At 45.4% G+C, this 23201-nt stretch overlaps 2 protein-coding genes across 6 annotated transcripts in view; both read left to right on the top strand.

Moving 5' to 3' along the window:
- Mapk9 (mitogen-activated protein kinase 9) overlaps nucleotides 1–3215 on the top strand; it is a 41661-nt gene extending 38446 nt beyond the window's left edge. For 4 of the 5 annotated variants that reach the window (XM_051180827.1, XM_051180829.1, XM_051180830.1 and 1 more), the window contains exon 12: nucleotides 252–3215. In XM_051180827.1, coding sequence (XP_051036784.1) covers nucleotides 252–394 — 143 coding nt within the window. In that variant the 3' untranslated portion in view covers nucleotides 395–3215. Of the gene's footprint in view, nucleotides 1–246 lie in introns of all 5 variants that reach the window. The other variant, XM_051180832.1, reaches the window with a different exon arrangement.
- Nucleotides 3216–14665: 11450 nt separating this feature from the next.
- The window catches only part of Rasgef1c (RasGEF domain family member 1C), a 62359-nt gene continuing 53823 nt past the window's right edge, over nucleotides 14666–23201 (top strand). The window contains exon 1 of the mRNA XM_051180826.1: nucleotides 14666–14828. The gene's annotated coding sequence lies outside the window, so the exon portion shown is untranslated. The remainder of the gene's footprint in view (nucleotides 14829–23201) is intronic.

Genomic DNA, 23201 nt, shown 5'->3' with positions numbered 1-23201 from the left:
AAATGATCATACATGATAACATACACATTGTCCACAGGAAAGAAAAAGAGAACATTGTAGGGAAAGCCAAGACTGTTTGGAAATTGAACCAAAGAAGGACTCAAGGAAAAATCCCAGTAGCTCAAAAGTATAGTTGACCAGTTTCTTGGTTCTGTTAATCATTACAATCAGTAAACTGCAAAGCACGGAGTCAGGAAGTGGCTTGGAGCCCTGTGCCTCAGGTTTTATTCCATTTGGTTCTCTTAGCACAGATGCAGCAGTAAGCAGCAAGGCCACCCCTTCTCAGTCTTCATCCATCAATGACATCTCGTCCATGTCCACTGAGCACACACTGGCCTCAGACACGGACAGCAGTCTCGATGCCTCAACAGGACCCCTTGAAGGCTGTCGATGATACGTTGGAGACAGTGCACTTATCTGTGAAGGAACTCTCGCTTCCATGGCCCCGAAGCACATGGGAGTTGATGGAACCAAATTGAAAAACTCCATGTTCTGCATGTAAGAAACACGATGCCTTGCCCCTGCTCAGTTCCAATAGGATTGCCTGCTTAGACTATAAAATGAGGCAGACTATGTCTGAAGAAAAAGTACAAACCACACTGTTAGAGATTTTGTTCAAGATCATTTCAGGTGAGCAATTAGACTAGATGAGTTTCTTTTCCAAGTTGTGTGGTGTCCGTGGTGACAGCTCATGTGTAACCGTGGGGACTCGTATGCATGTGACCACAAATGCTTGCTTAAACTTGCCCATGTAGCATTTGGGAATCAGTATTTAAATGCCAAATAATCTTCCAGGTAGTTCTGCTTCTAGAATAATCTCTTAATCTTCTTTAGTAATTTGGTGTCTGTACACACACAAAAAATTATGTGTATTAATTGGCCACCTTCATATTATCGTATCTTACCCACTTTTATGGTATGATTTATTCTATCTTTTGTATTTCAGAAAGAATATAATTAAATTTATTTAATAAATAAAAACACAGCTTTTATTAAATTTGTGATGTTTTGGGCTGAGAATTACCGCTGCTAAAACCAAGTTCTTTATATAGACACTCTTGTGTCCTTTAAACTGCCCAATGTGGGGTAACTTTACATACAGCTTTCTGCATGACAAAATTTCCAGTTGTACTTTGTGCTGCTTAAGGCATACATCACTTTGAATCCTGCCCACATATCTCCTCTGGACATAGATTTAGACTCCTCCATATCATAAAGCACTCATCTCAATAGAATGCTGGCGGCAGAGATTCCTGAACCCACTGTCTAGTGTTGGCATAGAGCAGACAGTGGCCTCTCTGGAACAGCCACTGGACAGTGCCTCCCTCCCCAGAGCCCACCCATTCTTTGTCCCCTCTCTTCATTCAAGGTGAAAGGTGATTGGGTCTCACAGCCTTCCCTTCTGCAGCATTCCCTCCTAACTGGTCTTTGTCACTGACAGAAGCCAGGGCCAACAAGAGCATGTGGTCTATTAAGAGGCAGGGCTCACTGACTGTGCAGTTTGCTGCTGCCACTTTCCATTTTGTGGAGGCATTGCCTTTTCCTAAGGGAAGTCCATGAATGTTCTGGAAACATTCTTCAGAAGAGTAAGAAGAAATACCCTAGAGAGTAGCGATTCACTCTTGACTGTTTTCTGATTTAAAACTGCTCACCTGAAATCGATACTTTGATATTCTGGTCTGTAAATGACTCAGGATTTAGTAAGCTGCTGAGTGTTCCATGCTGCAGAAATGGAGTTGGGATGGTCATTCCTTGGCTGCCTGTGCTCAGAGTGTGCTCTCCCTTGAGCTTATTTTGTTAGCAATTCATATCTTATGTTCAATTACTTTGGGAGCTATGGAGTGTGTTCTAGGAGGAGATTTACAAAGAACTTTTATGAAAAGTACCATCTGATACATGATTGTTTCTGCACCAGTTGTATCTTAATGGTTGGTCTCATCACTGGAACCTTTAATGAACGAAAATTAATCTTGAAATAAGGACTAGCTTTCTATCATGTATGAACACTTTAGGTACAAAGTGGAGATGCTCATGTGGGTGGAGACAGAAACACCTGTTTATGGCTTCAGGTTATTTTGGCCCCGGAAGCCTGAAATCACAGGTATGAATTTTACCACCATCATATGTAAACAACTTACGGTGGTCTTCTCTCTGATGCACATTCTTTTAAAAGACTTCACTGAAATGTCTTTAAGAGGGGAGATACAGAAAGTGAGCTTGTAAGCTGCATTGTCTGCCCTACATTGTAAAGGGAGCATCCAAGGTCCCACCGTCAGGAGGTGCCCCTAAGAGTGGCTTTCTGCTTTCCCCTTACTCTGCATATCCAATAAGCCTGTTGTGGATGGAGCCTGTGCTGGTATGGACAGGGTCTCCTGCAAAGACCCTCTTCCACCAGGCAAATGCACCTATGACTGGCCACAGAGCTCCAAAGAAATACCTCACCCCAGTTTCAGGGTCCTCCCTCCTGAGCCTAGATTTGCCAGGGTCCTGGGACAATGCGAATGGTTTCGAACTGACCTTTGTAGGCAAATGCCAGAGTTGGATGAATAACTGAAAAATGTGCTCAACTTTTTCATCTTTTCTATTTTATTTTTGTAATTTATATTGTACACACCCTGGAAGTCACTATTTTGGACATGTATTTTTATAAACCAGATAATTTATAATTATCTGGAATTTGCACTAGGTTAGTTTATTTTTGTTGTTGTTGTTGTTGGCTTAGTTTTCAGCCAAAGGGGGAATGACTGCCCCTTCCAGGTCTGGGTTCCCATTTCAAGCACAGGTCTGGAGGGCAGACATGTCCAGCCAGGGTAGGAGAGCGGCCTCAGAACACAGGCTACACAGTGCCTCACAGCTCTGGGCCTGCAGTCGGAACCAGGCTGTGCTCTCATCTTTAGAACACAAAGCCCAGAGCCCTGGTGTTAGAAGGAGAAAACCCTCCACAGGCCCTTGTTGATAGCAGGGCCTGCATCTAAAACAGAACACAGCACTGGCTTCATCTGGGCTGAGTGATGCGTGAGTCATAATGATGGTGATGATCTTGTCTGGTTACCTTCTGATGGGACTCCTCTGGTGTCTCATGCTGGTAGTAAATACAGGTGTGACCTTTCAAATTGCATATCTCAAAAGTAACATTGCCTAATGTTTTATAATAAAATATATTATGTGTGTTTTGATTGGTGGAAAATAATACAAACTACATTTTAAAAGAGAAATGTACAGCATGTCCAATTCTTGTGTGTTTTAAAGTGGCCATTGACTGTATCTTTCCACATCACCATTTTGATTACAAACTTAACACAAATAGATGTCGAAGTGTCTTGATTTTAGACATCTGCAAGGAAGAATACTGCTCTGTTCTCTCACTACAAAGCTTTTGCAAATCCCTGCATCTGTTTCCAAAACAATGGCAGTAAGTTTTGACTTTAAAAACTGTGTAATATGCTCAGAATATTGGTGAAGTTTTATTCTCACGAGATGTAACCAGGAGAGCCTGTCACGCTGTCTCTGTATGTCTTAAAGCCTTTATGGTACCTGTGTGCTTGTGATTTTGTGCACGGGATGCGCCGTTTTCATCTCAGCCCTGTTTCCAAATACTGAGGACATTTGAAACTTCATACCACAGGAGTAGCAGGCCTCCAAAGGCTCACTTTCTTTTTCTGTCAGAACTAGAACAGGTTTAGATACTCGGCACCAGGCTCAGTGTTCAGGGATAGGTCGGGATAGATTGGAAAACTCTTCTATTGACCTTCCATCTCTCAATGTCAGCAACTCCAGAATCGTTTTGTTAACTGAGATGGTCTGTGTAGATAGTTGGGCAAGGTTTGGTTTTTGTAGTAGGGCTACCTGTATCTAAATGTAGTTAGTGTGTGCTCAGCTACTCAACACTACACTGAAGATTGTCTGCTTGTGTGAATTCAAGTATAAGGTTACCTTTGACAATAAGGTAGTGCTTTGATATATATATATATATTTTTTTTTTTTTTTGTCATTTTGAATCACCAGTCAGCAGCAATGTCAGTAATGGGGTGGTAGGGCGGTGAGTCACATCCCTTGCAGCTAAATGTCACCATGATGTAAAGGGATACTCTGTTACAACCACTGGGAACTGGTCCCATGCTGTGTCTCAAAGCCTGAAACTACGTGCACCTCCATGGCTTAAAAGCCCGGGGATCATTGTGATAGCATTTCCTGCTTCAGTTCTCTGTCTTGGTATCTGGGAGTTGGAAGGGAAATTCAAGATCATTTCACCTACATTCCCACCACAGAGAAAGGGGAAATAGGGGAGAAGTAGCACACCTTGCCAGGCATAAAGAAGTGAGCAACAGGCTTGCTCCTTTCCAAGGCCCAGAGTGTTCACTAGCCTCATTCCTCACTCTCTTTTGTTTGTAAAGACCTCTGGGAACCCAGGGAGGACCTTTCCCAACAGAAACATCACAGGAGCCTGCAAGACAGTTGTGAGCCAGCACCAGCTGAGCTTGTCTTCAAAAGCTTGTCACCGCGAGCATAATTTGTCCTTTTAGCCAGAGCCCAATCAGCATCTGTGATGATGCTGGGCTTCTAGCTGTTGTAATCTGGTATTTCCTCATTCCCCCATGAAGGAAATGTATGGTACCACTTTGATGTGGCCCGGACATTGTCTTGGTCCCTTTCCTCATTGCTGGGACAAAATATCTTACAAAAATAGGCTTAGAGTTTGAAGGGTATGTCCATTATCATGGAGAAGGCTTGGTGGCTTGACTCATTTCCTCTCGTTCTCCTTACTCCTCAGTCCGGGGAACACATAACACATAGCCAGTGGGACGGCACTGTTCAGTTTCAAGATGGTTATTTCCTTAGCCACACAACTCTGGAAATGCCCTCATGGACACGCCCAGAGGTGTGATTCCTAGGTAGGTCCAAATCCCATCAAGTCCACTCTCAAGACCAGCCATTACGATACTGTTTGTCCCAGAGGGTCATGTGATGACAGGTTGGTCCCCAGTATAAGCTGAAGTGAGAGGTGGCAGCACCTCTAAAAGGTAGAACCTGGGGAGAAGTGATCGGATCGCAAGAGGCTCTCATGACGAGACATGTCTTTCTTTAGAAATGGGGTATTCTCTTATGTCTGGGTTGGGTCTCATGACAGTGAGTTAACTATTGGACCAGTTGAGGGTGGGTGGGTTATTACCAAGCAGGTCCTGGTCTCCTCTTTCTGGTGAGCATACACCTGCATCTGTGCTTTACAGCAAGAGGCCCCCACTAGAGGCCAAGCCATGCCCCTTAACTTCCAGAACTGTGAACCAAATACCTTTCTCTATAAATTACACAGCCTTGAGTATTCTGTCATAGCAGCCGAAAACAGGCTAAAATAGGTTGTCCTGTAAGATGTGCACCCTCTAGCCATGTGTAGTAGCTTCCATAAGGTCCTTTTTTTCCATTTCTTATATTTTTTAGAATCTGGGAGGTATACCTAAAGCTCAAGACAGGTTTGCTTGATCTTTTGGTAACCATAAGTGATAATGTGTCCTTTATCTTAAATCACACTCAAAGCCATTGCATGTCTCTGTGGCCCACTGTCATAGACACTAAAGTTGACCACTTGGCTAGAGGGATGACAAACTGATCCCCTTCTCAGTTAACATTTTCCTCTTTGTGATGAGAAGCTTATTTGTGTGGGCTTACCTTGGGGATGCCCCATCTGTCACACTTTTCATGCTGTCAACCTTAGTTGATCATCTTGCTGTGAGCGGGACTCTCATGGGGCCTTAAGGAAGAGTGACTTCCCCAATTCATCTATCCAGGTGACTCATTCACTGGCACTTGCTGTCAGGAAGTGCTTCTTTGCATCAGCGAGGACTGCTTCCTGAAAATGGTCTCTGCACTTTGCGCTTTCGGTTTATTACTTGGTTTCAAATAAGCAGCTTAAAGGCCACCTGCATGGTCTCCCTGGAGGCTCAGCTTTTCTGGCTTTTCTGTGTGAGTATCTCATCATTCCTTCTAAGACTTAAACTGCCACAACTGAGGCCCCCCAAAGCCAATTCCTGTGCATTCTGATTGATCCCATTAAGTCTTCAAGTTTTAATTTTGAAGTAACCTCAGACTGATAGAAAAGCAGAAGGAATAGAAGAAAGAATTCCTCTATAACCATTTCAGACCCCCCCCCATATTAACATTTTTCTACATCTGTGTTATCCTCTATCTGCACAATTGCATGCATACACACATATGAACATACATGTATTTATACTAATGTATAGTCATTGATTTCCCTCTATTGTTGTTTGTCTGTTTTGTTTTGTAAACAACCAGACTGTTTTGTTTTTCAAGACAGGTTTTCTTTGTGTTACAGTTCTGGCTGTACAGGAACTCACTTTGTAGACCAGGCTGGTCTCAAACTCACAGAGATCCGCCTGCCTCTGCCTCCCAAGTACTGGGATTAAAGGCATGCACCACCCCTCCTGGCTAGCAGCCAAATCTTTAATGTCTGTCGACTCATGTATACAAAAGGTATATACATCTAATTTTTAAAGGCAGAGCTACAAGAAGAGACATGCTTATGTCTGCTGATAAACATGCAGTATTCAGAGTCACCAGCATTCATGTAGCTAAAGTTGGCCACATCAAGTGTAGAGACATCTCTGAAGAACCCAGATACTTTATGAAGAATCTAAGGGATCGTTCAGGAGCCTTTGAACACCTGCCTTGGCCACAGGACTTCAGGGGTAAAGCTACAGAAGGAGACATGCTTCCGGGACAGAAGTGGAGATAAAGCAAAGAGCCCAGAAAATGTGAGAGGATGCTAAAGATCTGCTTAAAGTTGAGGGATGCAGAACTGGAGACCTGATGTTTTAAAGGGCTGGAGAGATGGTTCAGCAGTTAAGAGCACTGGCTGCTCTTCCAGAGGACCTGAGTTTGGTTCCCAGCATCCATATGGCAGCTCACAGCTGTCTGTAACTCCAGTTCCAAGGGGCAGACACCTGACTTGGCAGGCACCAGGCATACAGTGATGCACAGACATACAAGCAGGTAGAACATTCATACACATAAAAGATAAAAGAAACTGATAAAATTAACAGAAAATTAAAATGTGTAACATGAGCCAGAAAAAGGAAATTCAGCCAGGAAAAGAGAAAAATTAAAAAAGTAAATACAAAAGGGGAGAATGTGACCATATATAAATGCTACTATGACTAGGAATAAAAGACACAAATGGCTCAAGCAAATTAATCAGCATGTATAAATAAGTACAAATGTAGCAAAATATGAGATACAAAAGCATCCACCCTTATATATCACTATATAATGGCAACCATGGGTATGTAGATGATTGACAGTATCATAGGAGAAATGTCATCAACTTCTGTCTGAAATCTGAATACATGCTCTTAGGACAGATGGGTCAGAAAGATTAAAGCTGGATAGAAATCCTGACGTTTGGAGTGTCAGTATTTAACTGGGCTCATAGGGGATATTTATACCCACCAGGCAAATTCTTTTTGCTGACACAATGGAAATGAAAGGAAAATCAACTACCAGTCCACAAAGGAAGTGTCAATAAATTCCAAAGTTGGCATTGTAAGATTTTTTGGTATAATAATCTTAACAGAATTGAAAATAAATTTGATAAGGTTTCACACTTTAGATAAAAGAGGAAATGATGAGGAAAAAATATGAAATTCCTGAAAAATGTATAGCCTAGATGCCAAATTTCATAGAAACCATCGTGGACTGAGGTTAAGAGTAGGTTTTTCCTGCCAGTCTGGTCCTACCGCCGTGCCAGCCCCAAATAACACACTGAGACACTGTATTTGATATAAAGCTGTTAGCCTGTTACTAGTTTCTTATCTGCTAGCTCTGTCTTAAATATTAACCCATTTCTATTAACCTAAGTATTTTCATGTGGTATCATCTTACCAGAGAGAGGGGCTGGCATCCTTCTCTCTCCATCCTCCATCTTCAATTTCCTCCCTACTCCTTCCAGAATCCTAGTCCCGCCTATCTTGCTTTCCTATTGGCCAACAGTGCTTTATTCATTAATCAGTAAGAGGAACATATTTACAGAATGACATCTCCCATCAGGCTGACATACATTTACCACTGAAAACGTGTTCAGCACTGGAAATTGACTCTGAACAGGAAAAACTCAAGCAAAAAGAAATAATAAAGATAGGTGCAGGGATCGAGAAACTAGGAAACAGGGCAAGGCAGGCTGTGTGGGAAATGGCTCAGTCTGGGAATGCTCACCTTGCAAAGCATGAAGACCTGAGTTCAGTCCTCTGAACCCACATACAGAAGTCCTGGAGTGGTGTAATCCAGTGCTGGGGAGGTGGAAACGCGCAGTTCCCTGGAGCTTGCTGCCAGCCAGCCCGACCTAACAGAGTTCATCAATAAAAAGGTGGAATGACATTGAGGTTGTTCTCTGGCCTCTACATACATGAACACATATCTGCACACATGTGCACCCATCCCCCCACACACATGAACACACACAAAGATATTAGAAAGTAAAAATGAGAAAAATATCAAAGCTTGGAGAATAAAATAGATAAATCTAGAGTGCAAGAATGCAAAGTGGCATCTGGAAGCAGCTGGACAGAAGAGTGTTTAGAATCTTCTGGCAATTGTGATCATCTGTACAAAGACATTTTCTTATAAATGCTCAATTATGAAATTGGCCCAAGAAACAACAGCAGGGCACACCACATGTCTTAATGATCTCATTTCAGAACTTCCATATGAATGATAGTTATCTTCATCTGCAATTTGCAGACATGGAGAGCAAGCATTCCCAAAGTGGGGGTGTGCAGAGCTGAAGTCTGGAGATTGATGGCAGACACCAGCCCCACCCTGTCTTTAGACTGTGTTTAGATGGTTTCCAGAAAACTCAGACCAGTATAGTACGAATTCTAATTGGTCTTAATAATAAAAACATAGAATCAGATATCAGGGTAAATGCTGAAAGGTCAGAGAGCAGTAAAGGAGCAGCCACTAGAGAGACTTCTTAACAATACTGAATCCTCAAACCAAAGGGGTGATCCTGTCCCTTGGAATCTTCAGAATGAATGTTATGAGCTCCTGTCTCCTCCCTTATATTCCTCTCTCTTCCCAGCCATAACACTCCTGTCTCTACCTCTCTAGTCCTGGGAATAAAGGTGTGAGCCACCACCAACTGGCTCTGTTTCTTTTTTAGACTGGATCAATCTTTCATAGCCCAGGCTGGCCTTGAACTCACAGAGATCCACCTGCCTTTGCCTCCCATGTGCTGGGATTAAAGGTGTGAGCCACCACTGCCTATCATCTATGGCTAACTAGTGTGGCTAGCTCTGCACTCTGATCTTCAGAGTGATCATCGAAGAAAACAGCCAAGGGCCACCTGCTCCCAAACCTCAGTATTCTCCAACATAAACTAATCTGGCAGTGAGGTTTTTTTTTTTTTTTTTTTTTTTTACTAACTTCAAGAAACAGATAAACCCTATTTTACTGAAGACTCTTGAAGCATTCCCTACCCAATTTCAGACTAATTTTTGTCTATATTCCAAAGTCAGATGAAATTGAGAAAATTCTGTGGACTTCTTGTGGCTGTGAACTAACCCAGGACCATATGCCTTCTTCCAGAGTATAAGGATGACTTAGCTATTCGGATACATAGGCTTTTTTTTTTTAAGTGTTAGAAAAATGCATAGAAAAGAACTCCTTGGGGATGGCAGAGCTTGTTAGGGATGAGCAGAAGGGGTAGCAACTGTCACTTCACACACGTGGGGCCAGGGGAAGGGACAGACACTCTCCACTTCCTCTTTATCTAACACAATGGTGAAGTCTCATCAGCCTTCCTGGAAGAGAGCAGACCTTAAATGAGGCTGTCATTTTAGCCTCTTCATATCCAGCGACTTGTGCAAACATGCATAATACATGTATGTGTATAAACTATTGAGACACAAGAGAAGACAAAAGATAGAAGGAAGCCCCTTCAGACAGTCAGAGCTCCAAGTCCAGAAATAGGCAACATCCTGGATGGAGGCCATGAACACTGCTCCCCAGGGGAACACCTGCCTCTACCCAAGTAAAAGCAGATCTTTGTAAGTCTATAACAACCCATGAGTTCTAAGCTGTGCCAGGATGTTTCCCAAAGTCCCCAGCTGCAAGTGCCCTGCCCTTCCTTCATCCCCACACTCCATTGCATGCCATTCATTCTCATCACATGTCCTCTGGCATCTCCTCTGTTCTCCATCTTTGACTAGGGGCAGAACTGTACACAAGACCCACCACTCCTGCTCTGACACCCAAATAATCTAACATTAGTGGATATGGTTGACTGCATCAGTCCTTAGGCCCTGCTGGAGATGAGTGCTGGGTGGGCTAGGGCAGGAAAACTATGACAGGAGGGTCATATCTGACCCTCAAGACAGCTTGGATTTTTTTTGAGACAGCACTATGTAGCCCAGGCTAGCCCCCAAGTGCTAGGATTACAATGTACACCACCATGTTCACTACAAAAATCCCTTTCTAAGTCAAAGAAAGACAGTGGAGGAGGTATAGCTTAGTTGGTAGAGCATTTGAACCAGTATACACAAGCATAATGGTTCAATCCCAGTACAAGAAGAATTGTATGCAGATTTACACATGACAGCAGTATATCTGGTGTCAACAGACTACAAACTACAAGATGTCAAATGCCTGCTGTGAATAGAAGTATGATATATATATATATATATATGTATGTATACACACACACACACACACACACACACATATATAAAAAATAACCTTTTCTCTGAAATGTAACATATATACAAGAAAGTGGACAGACTTCAAGTTTTATGGCTCAGTAGTTTCCCAAGCTGAGGCCACCTGTTCAGACAGGACCACCCAGATCTCCACATGAAGCTTCACATTCCCCCCCCACACACACACACACTGCTTTGCAGTCACAGGCCCTCAGGGTCATCATTCTCCCATGCAATTCCCTGTGCTGAGTTACTGGTGTGATATGGTAGGTGCTGTTTCTGATTCTCTCCACGTTACGTTAGTGAATGGTTCTAAGTCCTTCCCCACATCCGACAGCCTAATTGACTTATCCTTTTTGCTGATAGGCATTTGGATCATTTCCAGGTGGAGGCTGTGGCAAATGGTGCTGTGCTAAGCATTTCTGTGTGTGTCTTGGGGCACACTTCTCCGATGGGAGCAGGACTGCTGAGTGTGTACTCATGTGTGTGTGTCAGGGGAGTAGGGGAGTAGATTCAGCTTTCCTGCTGTATTAGTTTTCTGTTGCTGCCATAACAAATGGCCAAACATCTAATACAACCATGACTTATCAGCTCACCGCAATCAGGTAATCTGTTTGCTGCAGGACACGTGAGGCTAAGACAAAGGTGACAATGAAGAGGCCTCTGGAAAGCACCTGTGTCCTTCAGAAGCATTGGCCAAGTTCAGGCCCATGGACCTGTGTGATGGAGGTCTCTAGCTCCTTGCCATCAGTTAGGAGAAGCCACTCAATCTTCTCATTCTAGTCTTCACAAATCTTCTTCTGTCAACTCTGTGTCCATGGTCTCCAGCTTGGCTGCTTCACCTCTACAAAAGTTCCAAAGTCTCTGGTGGTTTTCCTGTCTCTGGGCAATGGCTTCCAACCAGGACCTAAGATGGGTTCTCAGGTTCTGCCAGGCTCGAAAGTGGTAAGGGTTCCTACCAGATGGGGTGATGGGTTTTCGGGGCCAGCTCACTGCCCTTCTATGACTTGCATGGACTGTTGCATTTCATGTCCCCTCCTTGGTATTCTGGTCCTCTAAACCCTGGGAAATGAGAGGATTTAACTCTGGCTCTCAGTGCCTGAGAAGAGAGACTCCCCGCAGCCCACCCACAGCTTAGAATTCAGCAAATACATTAGGGTGAATTTGACCCCAGTGCAACTTCACATAACACACACAAAAGTACCAAAACCGTGAAACCTTCCCCTCCTCTTCTTCCTCTTCTCTCTCCAATCTCCCCTTCCTTTCCTGATATTTTTTATGTGCCTTTTAATGTCCTTATGAGTGAAGGGAATCTACAATGTGAGATTATTGGCACAAGTCTTACTGTTGATCATCGTATGGCTCAAGGATAGTTTTGACTACAAGGATAAGAACATTTAACTTTGCTCAGAGTCACACACAGCCTGTGTGGTAGAGGAGTGAGGTGACCTCTGTGCTTAAATGTAGGACCCACAAGAATCTCAGCATTCCAATAGGAATTTTGTAGCAAGTAGTTTTTTGTTTGTTTGTTTTTGTTTTTGTTTTTGTTTTTTGAGACAGGGTTTCTCTGTGTAGCTTTGGAGCCTGACCTAGAACTCACTCCATAGCCCAAGCCTGATCTCGAACTCACAGAGATGTGCTTACCTCTGCTTCCCAAGTCCTTGGATTAAAGGTGTGTGCTACCACTGCCCAGGATAGCAGGCAGGGTTTGTGCCCTCTGTTGTATCCACCTGTATTCAGCCTGGTTTCCACAGAGTTCCCAGGAAGATGGACTTTAGCTGGCTGTGATGGTCACCATCCTAACAATGCATCCTTTATGAGCTGTCTTCCCTTCCCTGCTCCAGCCCTGTGTCCTGGAGTCTCCTTCCACCTCAGCAACCTTCAGTCTTATCTCAGGTTCCATTGCCAGGAGCCCCATCTGTGATATCATCCTTTATTTTGGGGCTAGCCTCATGATGGTGCTGGGAACCCACCACACCTACACCCAGACTCACACTTACTCCACATGCATATCACACACACATGCACCCAATGCTACACATGCCACCACTATACATGCACATAATATACACACAAACACACCACATGCTACATATATATCACACACATATATTCTGCATACACTTACCATGTGCATGCTCATACTGCACATATATACTCTCTCCTCTCATATCCCCAATCTTCACCCAGACTCTGTGGAAAGGTGAGGTCCTGGTCTGTAAACAATGACACACAAACACACACACACACACACACACACACACACACACACACCGTCTTGTGGCTGACTGTAGGGTGACTTTCTCCTAGTGTTCTGCCCTTGTATTAACTTTGGAGGGCTTTCACGAGACCCGAGAATGGACAGTTTATGGGCTCTGCTAATAAAATGCCTTGGCTGGAGCCCAAAGTTCTGTCTTCTCTGTACGTGCATTCTATTGGTGATCCTGCTTGGCCACCTTGCAGATTGTTAGCCTCTTCTCAAGTCACCTGACACATCTATGCCAACAAGGCTGACACAGACGTGCCACACAGGGTGTCTTCAGAAACTAAAACCCAGGAGTCTCCTTTTACCCCAAGGACCCAACCCCACACTGCACCCACTAGACCAGCCACTTCCGGGCATCCCTCAAGACCTCCTATGGCCACACAGCCTCACAACCTGCTGGGAAAGGACTCCTCAGCAAACCTACCCAGCCCACCCCTGGGAAACTTCCCTCACACTCCCCACCAACTTGAAAGCCACCCCCTCTCATGTTGTCCTGGCGTGGATCACCGAGCCCGTGGCTTTCTCATGGAAACAGCCCTTCCTTGGATCTGCCTCATTCATTCCCTGAACCTGTTTAGGGTCTGTACTTCTCAGCTGGCCTCTGTATGCCCCTTCCTCACTGGCCTCTGCTACCTGCTCCTCCCTCCCTGTGGGATGAACCTTTGTGGTCCAGACCCTGTGAATGGGAGATGCCATCTGGATAATCAAGGCATGGGCTTCTTAGGAGCTAAGGAGATGCACCATCTCCTCCTGCTGGAATGCTTCAAATAGAGCTGGGCCTAAACTTGTCCATAGGGCCACACCCAAGGACAAGGTCCAGCTCTTCACCCTATTTAGGAGGCTACCTTAGCCCTGCTCCCTTCCACCTTGGCTCCTAGCACTCTCCCGGCAAAAGATTCAAAGTCCAAGATTTAACTACTCCAGAAATCAACACCGTTTGATTTTTTTTTTTTTTTTAATGTTTTACTAGCCAGTAAACTTCGCTTGAGTGAACTGGGCTGGGTTTCTGCCACAGTTCATCAGGCAGGTCGTACTGAAGAAGAACGCAGATGCCCTGACCTCTACAGTGAGACACCTACTTGGAGCCAGGGCAGAAGGTCACCAGGTCCTAAATAGGCTCCTTTTTTTCCACTTAAAATAGTCGTGACAGCCCGGGGTCCCCCTTTATCTTTGTAGACTCCCAGTGCCTCCAGAGCCACGAAACATGGCTGATTCTTTGTGATGTCCATCACTATATGAAGGGTGTCTACAGTTCTTCACCAACCCTTTGATACCCACCCTGTGCCAATAGGACTCGAGGACATAGACCACCCAAAGTTCAGTGGCCATTGTAGGAGGGCCAAGAGGAGAGGTCAGGACTCAGCCTTGAGGCAAGTGTGACCTGGATTTAGGATGCCAGAGGCTGGTCAAGTGAAGAGGTCTGACAGGGGGAACTTTGAGTGCCGAGGCCTCAGAAGCCGGTTCGGGAGGGTACCGTAGGGGCAGTTTTAGCCTGCGGAAGGCGAACCACACATTGCGGGATTCCCAAGTGCAGGCCTGGACCTTTGGCAGTGACCCGGAGAGCTGGGAGCAGAAGAGAGGCTTAACAGGCAAGGCAGCATGCAGAGCCAGCCAAGAGGGCAGCGGGCTGTGCTGCGTAGCGCGGACTCGGCGGCTCCGCCCGCGCTTTTCCGTGCGGCCACGAGGGGGCTCCGCACGGCTCCGGCCAGGCCGCCTGGCGCACGGGCGGGCTGCGCGCGGGATCGCGGCGGGCTGCGGGCGGGCGGGCAGCGCCCGGTTCACGGTGCGGCGGCTGCGGCGGGCGCGGCGGGCGCTGCCGATGGGCCGGGCCCGGGCTGCCGGAGCGCCGGGAGCCGGTGAGTAACGCGCGGTGGCGCGGTACACCTGTGCTGCGGACAAGGGCGTGCGGGGCGCGGCGAGGTCCGCGCGTGGGGCGAGGCGGCGGCGTGGGCGGGGACGGCGGATCGGGCCGCGGGCGGGCACGCGCAGGGCTGACCCGGGGCAAGGTGCGCGCGGGTGACAGTGCGCGTGGCCGGAGCCGAGGCGCGCGTGGCGGGGAGGTGGACGGGCGCCGGGCCGAGAGGCACAGACACCCCCCCACCCCACCTCCCGAGGGCGCGGGACGGGTGTGAGGTCCCGGGGTGGAGGTGCCCAGCAGCGGCTGGAGGCCAGGGCCCTGAGAAGGGCACGCCCCCCAGCCGCTGACAGGAGACCACCTCCCTGCACCTGCTTGTGGCAGAAAATGTCAGTCTGGGCCCAGAATCTCCACCTACATGGGCCTCAGTTTCCCAAGCTATGAAACGGGCACAGCAAGGTTGACCTGCGATGTACATGTGAAGGATGGGAGGTCCTTGATCTTGTGGGAATCAGAGGATCAGTGTGCCCTCAGAGGGGCTGTAGGGAAGTGGCATCTGCTGGGGCTCCGGGTGTGTCCCTCAGGCAGTGGCAGTGGGGGGGGGGAGGCAGGCTCAAGGATGGAGACCGATAAGCGCTGGAGAGAGGTGGGTGCTCTCAACCCTGCTGTCTACCCAGCAGCTGAGGTGGTGAGGTGGTAAGGTCCCCTGCACCCCAACCGACTGCCTCCTGGGGCTGTAGGACAGGTAAGAGATTCCAAGGAGGGTCCAAGGAGGGCCCACCTGATGGACAGAAGTGTTCCCACTTCACAGTCAAGTACACAGACTCACTTGTTCTGTCTCAGGGCCATGAAGTGACAGAGGTGAGGTTCCAGGCTCCTGCCCCAGTATTCCAGCCCCCTTGCCAGGAGCCTCGAGAATGCTGTGTTCGCGGACACCTACTGTGTGAGGTCAGCCACTGCTCCCACACTAGTGTGACCATACCACAGCACAGCTAGCTGCCAAGGGAAAAACCTGAGGCCAATTCAGGAGACCATCTCTAGGAAGGCGATAAAATGGGGTAATGGGCTGGAGAGAGACAGGTAGGGGGTCAGGACCTCAGCCTGGCCAGAGAAGCTATCCGCCCTTGGCTAGAGACCTCTGTCTTGTAAATGGAGAGTGGGGCCCATGGGGAAGTCATCCCGTGGGCTGGACAGGTGCAACATCCCTGGGGCAAGTACAGGTGAGGGATGGGAACAGTTTGGAACCAGGTAAGTCAGAGAGACGTTCTGGGGCCAGTGGGCAGCCTCCGGAGGGTTGGAGTTTAAATAGTGGAAGGAAAGGCTTCATGGTGGTTGAAGAGGTGTGAAAGGGGTAGAAATAAAGCAGGGCTGGAGTGGACATGCAGGCTGGAGTAGGGAGTCGTGGGTGTAGAGATCTGTGAGAGGTTGCGGGTTGTGCAATCCACCCCTGGCGGTGTAGCCACTCAAAGGCCTTTGTCCTGGGAAAACCAGAGCCCTGAAGAGAGCAAGAGTGAGTTGAGCTCAGGCGGAAAGGGAGCCTGGTTTTCGTTCAAATGCTGTCCCACTCCGGTCCTGTAGGAGGCGCATGACCATGGGCGGGGTTGCAGAGGTCCAATGAGATGCTGAGGGTTTGGCCTAGGTCCAGCCTCTGGGACCTTCTCACTTGTCTTTAGGTGTCTTGGAGTGCTGCTCCAGCACTCACATTTGAACTTGGACCAAACTTAGAGTTGGCCGTTTTCCAAAGAGGCCTTTGCTGCTTTAAGTGGGAGGTGAGGGACCTAGAAACCATCACCTAGGTTAAGTGTGCCCATGGCCACCCTGGTGTCATCGAGTCTAACACTGTTAAAGTGACCCTAACCAAAGCGTCTTTAAAAGTATTTGTCTCTTTTCTCACAGTGAGTGCCTGATTCCCAAAGCATCACTACATTTGATCATTTGCTACATCCTAGAACACACAGAATTAAATGGTGTAAACCATTACCGTCCCAAAACAACTACATTAAATTTCAGATATCCCTAGGTGTGCACCCAGAGCTCTAAGCATTTTTTTAAATCTGATACAGCGTTGTGCGTTCCTAGTTGCATTCAGCCTGTTTTTTCACGTCCTTTGTCTTCATGATACAACTTTATTTTTGAAACTGTAAAATATTTTTATGACTCAAAAGTCACAGCTATACAAAAGCTATATTTATAAGTTATTTAGAGGTATGGTTTCATATCTGTGTCCTTGTCCCTGTTTCCCATCAGAGGTAACCATTTTAAACATCTCCTAGATTACCTGTCCATGTTTCTTTTTACCAAACAAGCCATTTATAGTCATATTAGCATATGTTACACCCCCCTTTGTATTGTCATAAAATGCCTCCTAAAAATCAGCTCTCCACAGCCTGTAGGGACCTTTCTTATTGTTTTCCACCACTACACATTACTCCACTGTGTGACTATATCCTAGTTTCTTGAATTTGTGTCCTGTGGGTGGGACCTTTGATTTTTATTCTGGGATTTTGAGTTCCTTTTTTCCTCGGCTTTTCTCTAAGGTTTACTTCATATGTGTGTGTTTATATATGTGTCTTTTTGTGGATGTGCATATGTGGGGGTCAAAAGAGGGTGTTGGATCCCTTGAAGCTAGAGTTACAGGCATTCGTGAGCCTGTATTTATCTTAAATTAATTAAAGTATTAATTTTATTTAAATTTATTTAAAGGGAAGAAAAATTGTACTCGGGACCATGATACAGAGAAAGCAGTTGGACAAAAATCCTCACTGTTTCTGTGCCTGGTAGGACTAATTGCTGCCAGTTTTTTTTTCAAAGGTTTTCTAGCTATTCCATAGTGTTGATATTTGGAACTGGACCATTCCATAGTGTTGATATTTGGAACTGGTGTGTTTACACATGTATACATGTTCCAGTGTGCAAGTGTATGTGTGTGTGTGTGTGTGTGTGTGTGTGTGTGTGTGTGTGTACATGTGTAAGTCAAAGGACAGTCTTGAGTGCTATTCCTCAGGAACCCTCCATATTACTGTTCCTGAGACAGGCGTGGAGCTTGCCAACCAAGCTGGGCTGTCTGGCCAGCAAGCCTCAAGGATATGCCCCATTTATGCCTCCCTAGTACTGAGATTAAAGGCACATGCCATCATGCTTGGTTTAAAAAAAAAAAAGTGAGTTCCAAGGATCAAACTCGGGTCCTTGTGTTTGGAAGGCAAACACTTCACCAGCTTCATTTACTTTTTCTCTGCTACATTTCTATCTCAGCTTCTGGAACTGACATCTTTATGCAGTCATGGGAATCATAGATGCTTTTCTTCCTCAAGGTCACTTCCACAGGTGAAGCTGTCCTTGCGCAAGGTTTCACATTTCCTCACTCAGGAGAATTTCACCAGGCTTGTTGTAGTCATAAATATTTCTTCCTTCCATTGTATATCTTAACTGGTTATTATCTCTGCACATGGTGTGTTTTTCTACCTTTTTCTTATTTTTTTGTTTTGTAATGATTTTGTAGATAGCTTGGGCATTTTGCATCTACAGACACAACAGTATCACACTCCTTTACTAATTTCTAGGAATTTATTACTTTCATCTAATTAAGTTAGTTAACCACCTTCAGTTGGAGCTGGAGAGGTGGCTCAGAGGTTAAAAGCATCTCTGTCCTTCCATGGGACCCAAGTTCAATTTCAGCACCCACAGCAGGTGGCTCACAACCACCTGTAACTCCAGCTCCAGGGGATTCAATGCCCTCATCTGACCTTTGTGAGCACCTGCATAACACATAATACATAAACAAAACATAAGTGAATCCCTCTGATTCAGTATTAAATATTGGATGCAATGGACATCTTTACCTTTGTTACAAAGTTAGCAATGTGCCTGGTCATTCCATGGCAGAAGGAGGCAAGGAGAGAGAGAGAGAGAGAGAGAGAGAGGTAGCCAAGCTGACTTTTCTAATGACTCTCTAACCCATCCTATAAAAATGACAACTCATTTGTAAGAGCTGAACACCCATGGCCTTTTATTGGATCTCCTACCTCATTTTTGTTTAAAGATAGGGTCTTACTATGTACCCCTGGCTGGCCTGGAACTCACTCTGTAGATCAGGCTGGCTTCAAACTCAAAGAGATTCAACTGCCTCTGCCTCCCACATGCTAGGCATGCCACCATGTACAGACCCTGGTTCCTATCTCTACATACTGTAGTATTGAGGGTAAAGTTTCTGGCATATGGACTTAGGGGACATACTGACACAGTATCACAGAGTATCACTCAGTTTTTTGTTTGTTTGTTTGTTTGTTTTCATTTTTTGAGACTGATTTTCTTTCTCTGTGTAGCTTTGTAGACCAAGCTGACCTCAAACTCACAGAGATCCACCTGCCTCTGCCTCCTGTGTGCTGGGATCAAAGGTGTGCACCACCACCATCTGGCTTGGAAATGTTCTGTTTTTAATGAAACATATGTATGCACCACCTGGCAATATGTTATTTCTCCTTGGCACTGTTGGGACAGTGAGCCATATTAGGGGATTCCCTAAAGTCTGGTCTGGGACAAAGGTGAGGTACATAGATCTGAATCTTTGTCCTCAGCCATCCCTGCATTCCTGAAAACAACCCCAGGTGGGCAGGATGCATTCTGCTTTGATATGGTTCTATCGGTTAGGGGTTGTTCTGTAACAGCTTGTCAGCAGCCAGTGGTTGAAGCAGGTGCACCTAATCACTCAAGGCTGGCTCAGGGTCAGTGCTGGCAGGAATAGGGCCCCGTGACCTAATCACCTCTCATTAGGACTCTCCTCTTAACACTGCTGCACTGGGGGACACCTTGAACCTTCAGTGGTCACTCACAGTTCCCAGGGGTCACCTCCAGTTTCTTGTCATGTGGGAGTTTTCTCCATGACTGCTTGCTCCACTAAGCTAAGAAAACCCACAGGGCAGCATTGTACCTGAGCAAAACATAGCTAGGCGAAACACTGACACCACATTGTCAGGGACACAATTTTCTATCACCTTTGATGGTGTTCACCAGTTCAAGCAAAGTGAAAGTGCCCGTCTACTCTCCAGAGCATGGCTCCCAAGAGAGGAATGACTTTTCTAGAAAGTCTCCTGTCATCCCTTGCTTGGACAAAGCTTAGCTTCTGACAGGTTCTTTAAGAAGAGCTCCTGACTATTTGTATCTTGGTTTTGTTCTTTCTTTACCAGATTCTTGAAGGATTGATCAGCTGGTTGTAAAATACTTGAATTTCTTTCTTAAACCCGATAAGATGTTATGGGGATGACTTGGAGATGTCACCAACCTTGATACTTGGGAAAACATCATAAAGAATAGTGTAGTCTGGCTAAAGTTGCCAGTTCTTAGAACAGTGGGGAATATTAGCTGTGGCTCACTGCTCAGTATTTTTACTGAATGAGTTGAGAGTGTTACTGGAATAAGTCCACCCCTTGAAAGCCAACAAACCATCAAGAGACAAGCATTAGCATGAAGGAACCAGGCTTATTCAAAGCAGTCCCTAAAGATAACGGAAAGCTGCCTCCTCAACACTCCATCCAGACAGACCCCTCTAGTCTCAAGGAGTCCTTATAGGGAAAAGAAGGAGATGGGGGCAGGGGTCTTTGCCATCCTTTTTATCCATCACCTTGGGAACATGAGCTGCAACCACACTTTGTGTATGTTGGTGCATCTGAGAGCTACCGCACAGGGTGTTACAGGTTCTGTAAATTCATTGTAACCAGGCAAGCAGGTCTTTTCAGAGTTTAGAATGCCAAGCAGCTGTGAGGGTATGTAAACTCCCCAAAAGGATTGGGGAGGGGTGAAAGAGGAAGTAACTAGGCTGAGGCTTCTCAGACACCTTCCTGTCCACTCTGTGTCCACCACCTGAAGCCACCACTGCTCTGACCAGCACCCTGGACTCTACCACAGTCTTACTTCTGTTTCTCAGGATCAGTGCTCCCCTGCACCCAGGAGTTGAGTAATTCACAAGATGTGCATCCGAAACATGAGTACTCCCGAGTGTTTAAGGTAAACTCCTCCTTGTGTTAGTTAGGCTGAGACTCTAAGAAAGGCACCATGGTTCCAGAGAGATTAAGGAGGGTTGATGGGATATTGGGTGCTGGGCTGGCCACAGAGAGAGTGACTTTGTCTTTCCATTATAGCTGTGAAAGGTACCACATCAGTGTCAGCCTCCAGCCAAGAGCATATGGCTGTATGTTTGGTGTTGATGCTGGATCTTAGGAAACCTAAGCAATGCTTGGGAATGTTTATAGTTAAGTGTTGCTTTGTGTGTTTCTTGAGACTTACTCCCAACTGTGTAGGGTGCCAGATCCTTGCGAGCATTATCTTATGAGAATGGACATGTATAAAGGGGGAAACAAATGGTAGCGAAATTCTCTTTGGAAAAGGTTAATAAAGTTAGTCAACTCCTAGCCAGACTGACCAGAGAGAGAGAGAGAGGGACAGAGAGAAAGAGAGAGAGAGAGAGAGAGAGAGAATAGGTCACCAATATCAAGAATGAAAATGGGGGATATCATTGTAAATTACACACACACACACACACACACATGAAAATGATAACAAGGACTTTTTAGAAGTATATTAAGACTTTGATACTTTATGTAGAAGAGACAAATACTTTGAAAGTTGCAACTTATCAAAAGTAACACAAGAAAGAGAATATCCACACAACACTATTTTTTATTAAAGAAATTGAATTTATAATTAAAATTCTTCCAGGACAGAAAATGTCAGGCCCAGGAGCCTTCTACAGTGAATTCTACCAAATAAGAAAGACATTCCATCACACCTTCCTTCTGTCAGTAAAAATCAGTATATCTGGCAATTTAAATACTGTAGAGAGTGTGGGTGACAGAGACCCTTAGTTTTTGGGGATAGGGGTATGGATTTCTATAATCAATTTGTGAAATAGCACAGTTGGTCCTTGCTGCATATACTTGCAAAGCAGTAGTCCTGCCCCCTCTCCCCAAGTCTGTCCACAGAAGACCTGTGTATTTGAGAGTTACAGGACCCGGATCTCCATAGCAACAACTGGAAGCAATGTAATTGTACATACATCGTGTTAGATTAAAAAGTACTGTACACAGGATGATGTCATTTCTGTAAGATGTAAAAGCCAACTATTGAAATGTGGTGTTTAGGAATGCCTTCTTTGGAGAGAAAATGTTTGATAAATGAATTTTTAAAACTCCATATAACAAAATACACGATTGGCTTGATCTTGTCATACCTCTATCAAACAGCATGTCATTTGCCATAAATGTTTATAATTTTTTTATTCTTAAAAGGTGCTTTAATAGGGGCTGGGATGATGGCTCAGTGGGAGAGAGTGCTTGCTGTATGAGCACAAAGTCCTAGGTTTAAGTCCCTAGAACTGAGTCTCCAACACAGACAGGTGTGGTGGGCATGCCTGTAACCAGTGTTTCAGGGTGGAGACAGGTATATCTCAGGGAGCTCATTAGCCATACAGTTTCAGGTTCACTGAAAAACCCTGTTCCCAGGAAATAGGGCAACGAACAATAGAAGACAGTCAATATCTACTTCTGGCCTCCACACATGTACACATGTGCATACCCATGAATACACCACACACCCACATACCCACCCACACCTTAATAACTAATTTATTTTAATTTAAAAATAAGAAAATTTAATGCCATACATTTTAGATCTAGGATAAGGGCATAGGTGACTGTTGGCTAGTCTTATGTCAGCTTGACACACAAACTAGAATTATCTGAAAAAGGAACCTTAATTGAGAAAATGCCTCCATACAATCCAGCTGCCGGGCATTTTATTAATTAGTGATCTATGGGGGGTGGTACCGTCGCTGGACTGGTGGTGCTGGGTTCTATAAGAAAGCAGGTTGAGCAAGGCAGTAAACAGCACCCTCCATGGCCTCTGCATCAGCTCCTGCCTCCAGGTTTCTGCCTTGTTTAAGTTCCTGTCCTGACTTCCTTTGCTGATGAACAGCGATGTGGAAGTATAAGCCTAAAAAACCCTTTCCTCACTAACTTGTCTTTTGGTCGTGGTGTCTCATCAAAGCAACAGAAACACTAACTAAGACAATGACTAATGACAATTACTGCTTGAATAGCCAGGATCTCCCAGGTTGCTAATTTGCTACTGTGATTCATGACATAAGCTACACATTCATGAGGAATATTAACACAATCCTTTCAACAAGCGTTGACCATCTACAAGATGCCTGAAAGCCGAAATTTCTATGTTTAATGGTTTTTCTTTGGGGGGTTATTTACATATACCTAATGAGGCATGTTGAGAATAAGATCCAGATGTAAACAGGAAATTCTCATACAGCTTGAATATGTAGCCTGAAAGTTATCTTAAACAGTATTTTTAGTGTATGGTCATTTTGGCT

The sequence above is a fragment of the Phodopus roborovskii genome, unplaced genomic scaffold (assembly GCF_943737965.1).
Source record: "Phodopus roborovskii unplaced genomic scaffold, PHOROB, whole genome shotgun sequence".
NCBI lineage: Eukaryota > Metazoa > Chordata > Mammalia > Rodentia > Cricetidae > Phodopus > Phodopus roborovskii.
The sequence above is the reverse complement of the archived record's forward strand: the minus strand, read 5'-3'. Positions and strand labels throughout refer to the sequence as shown.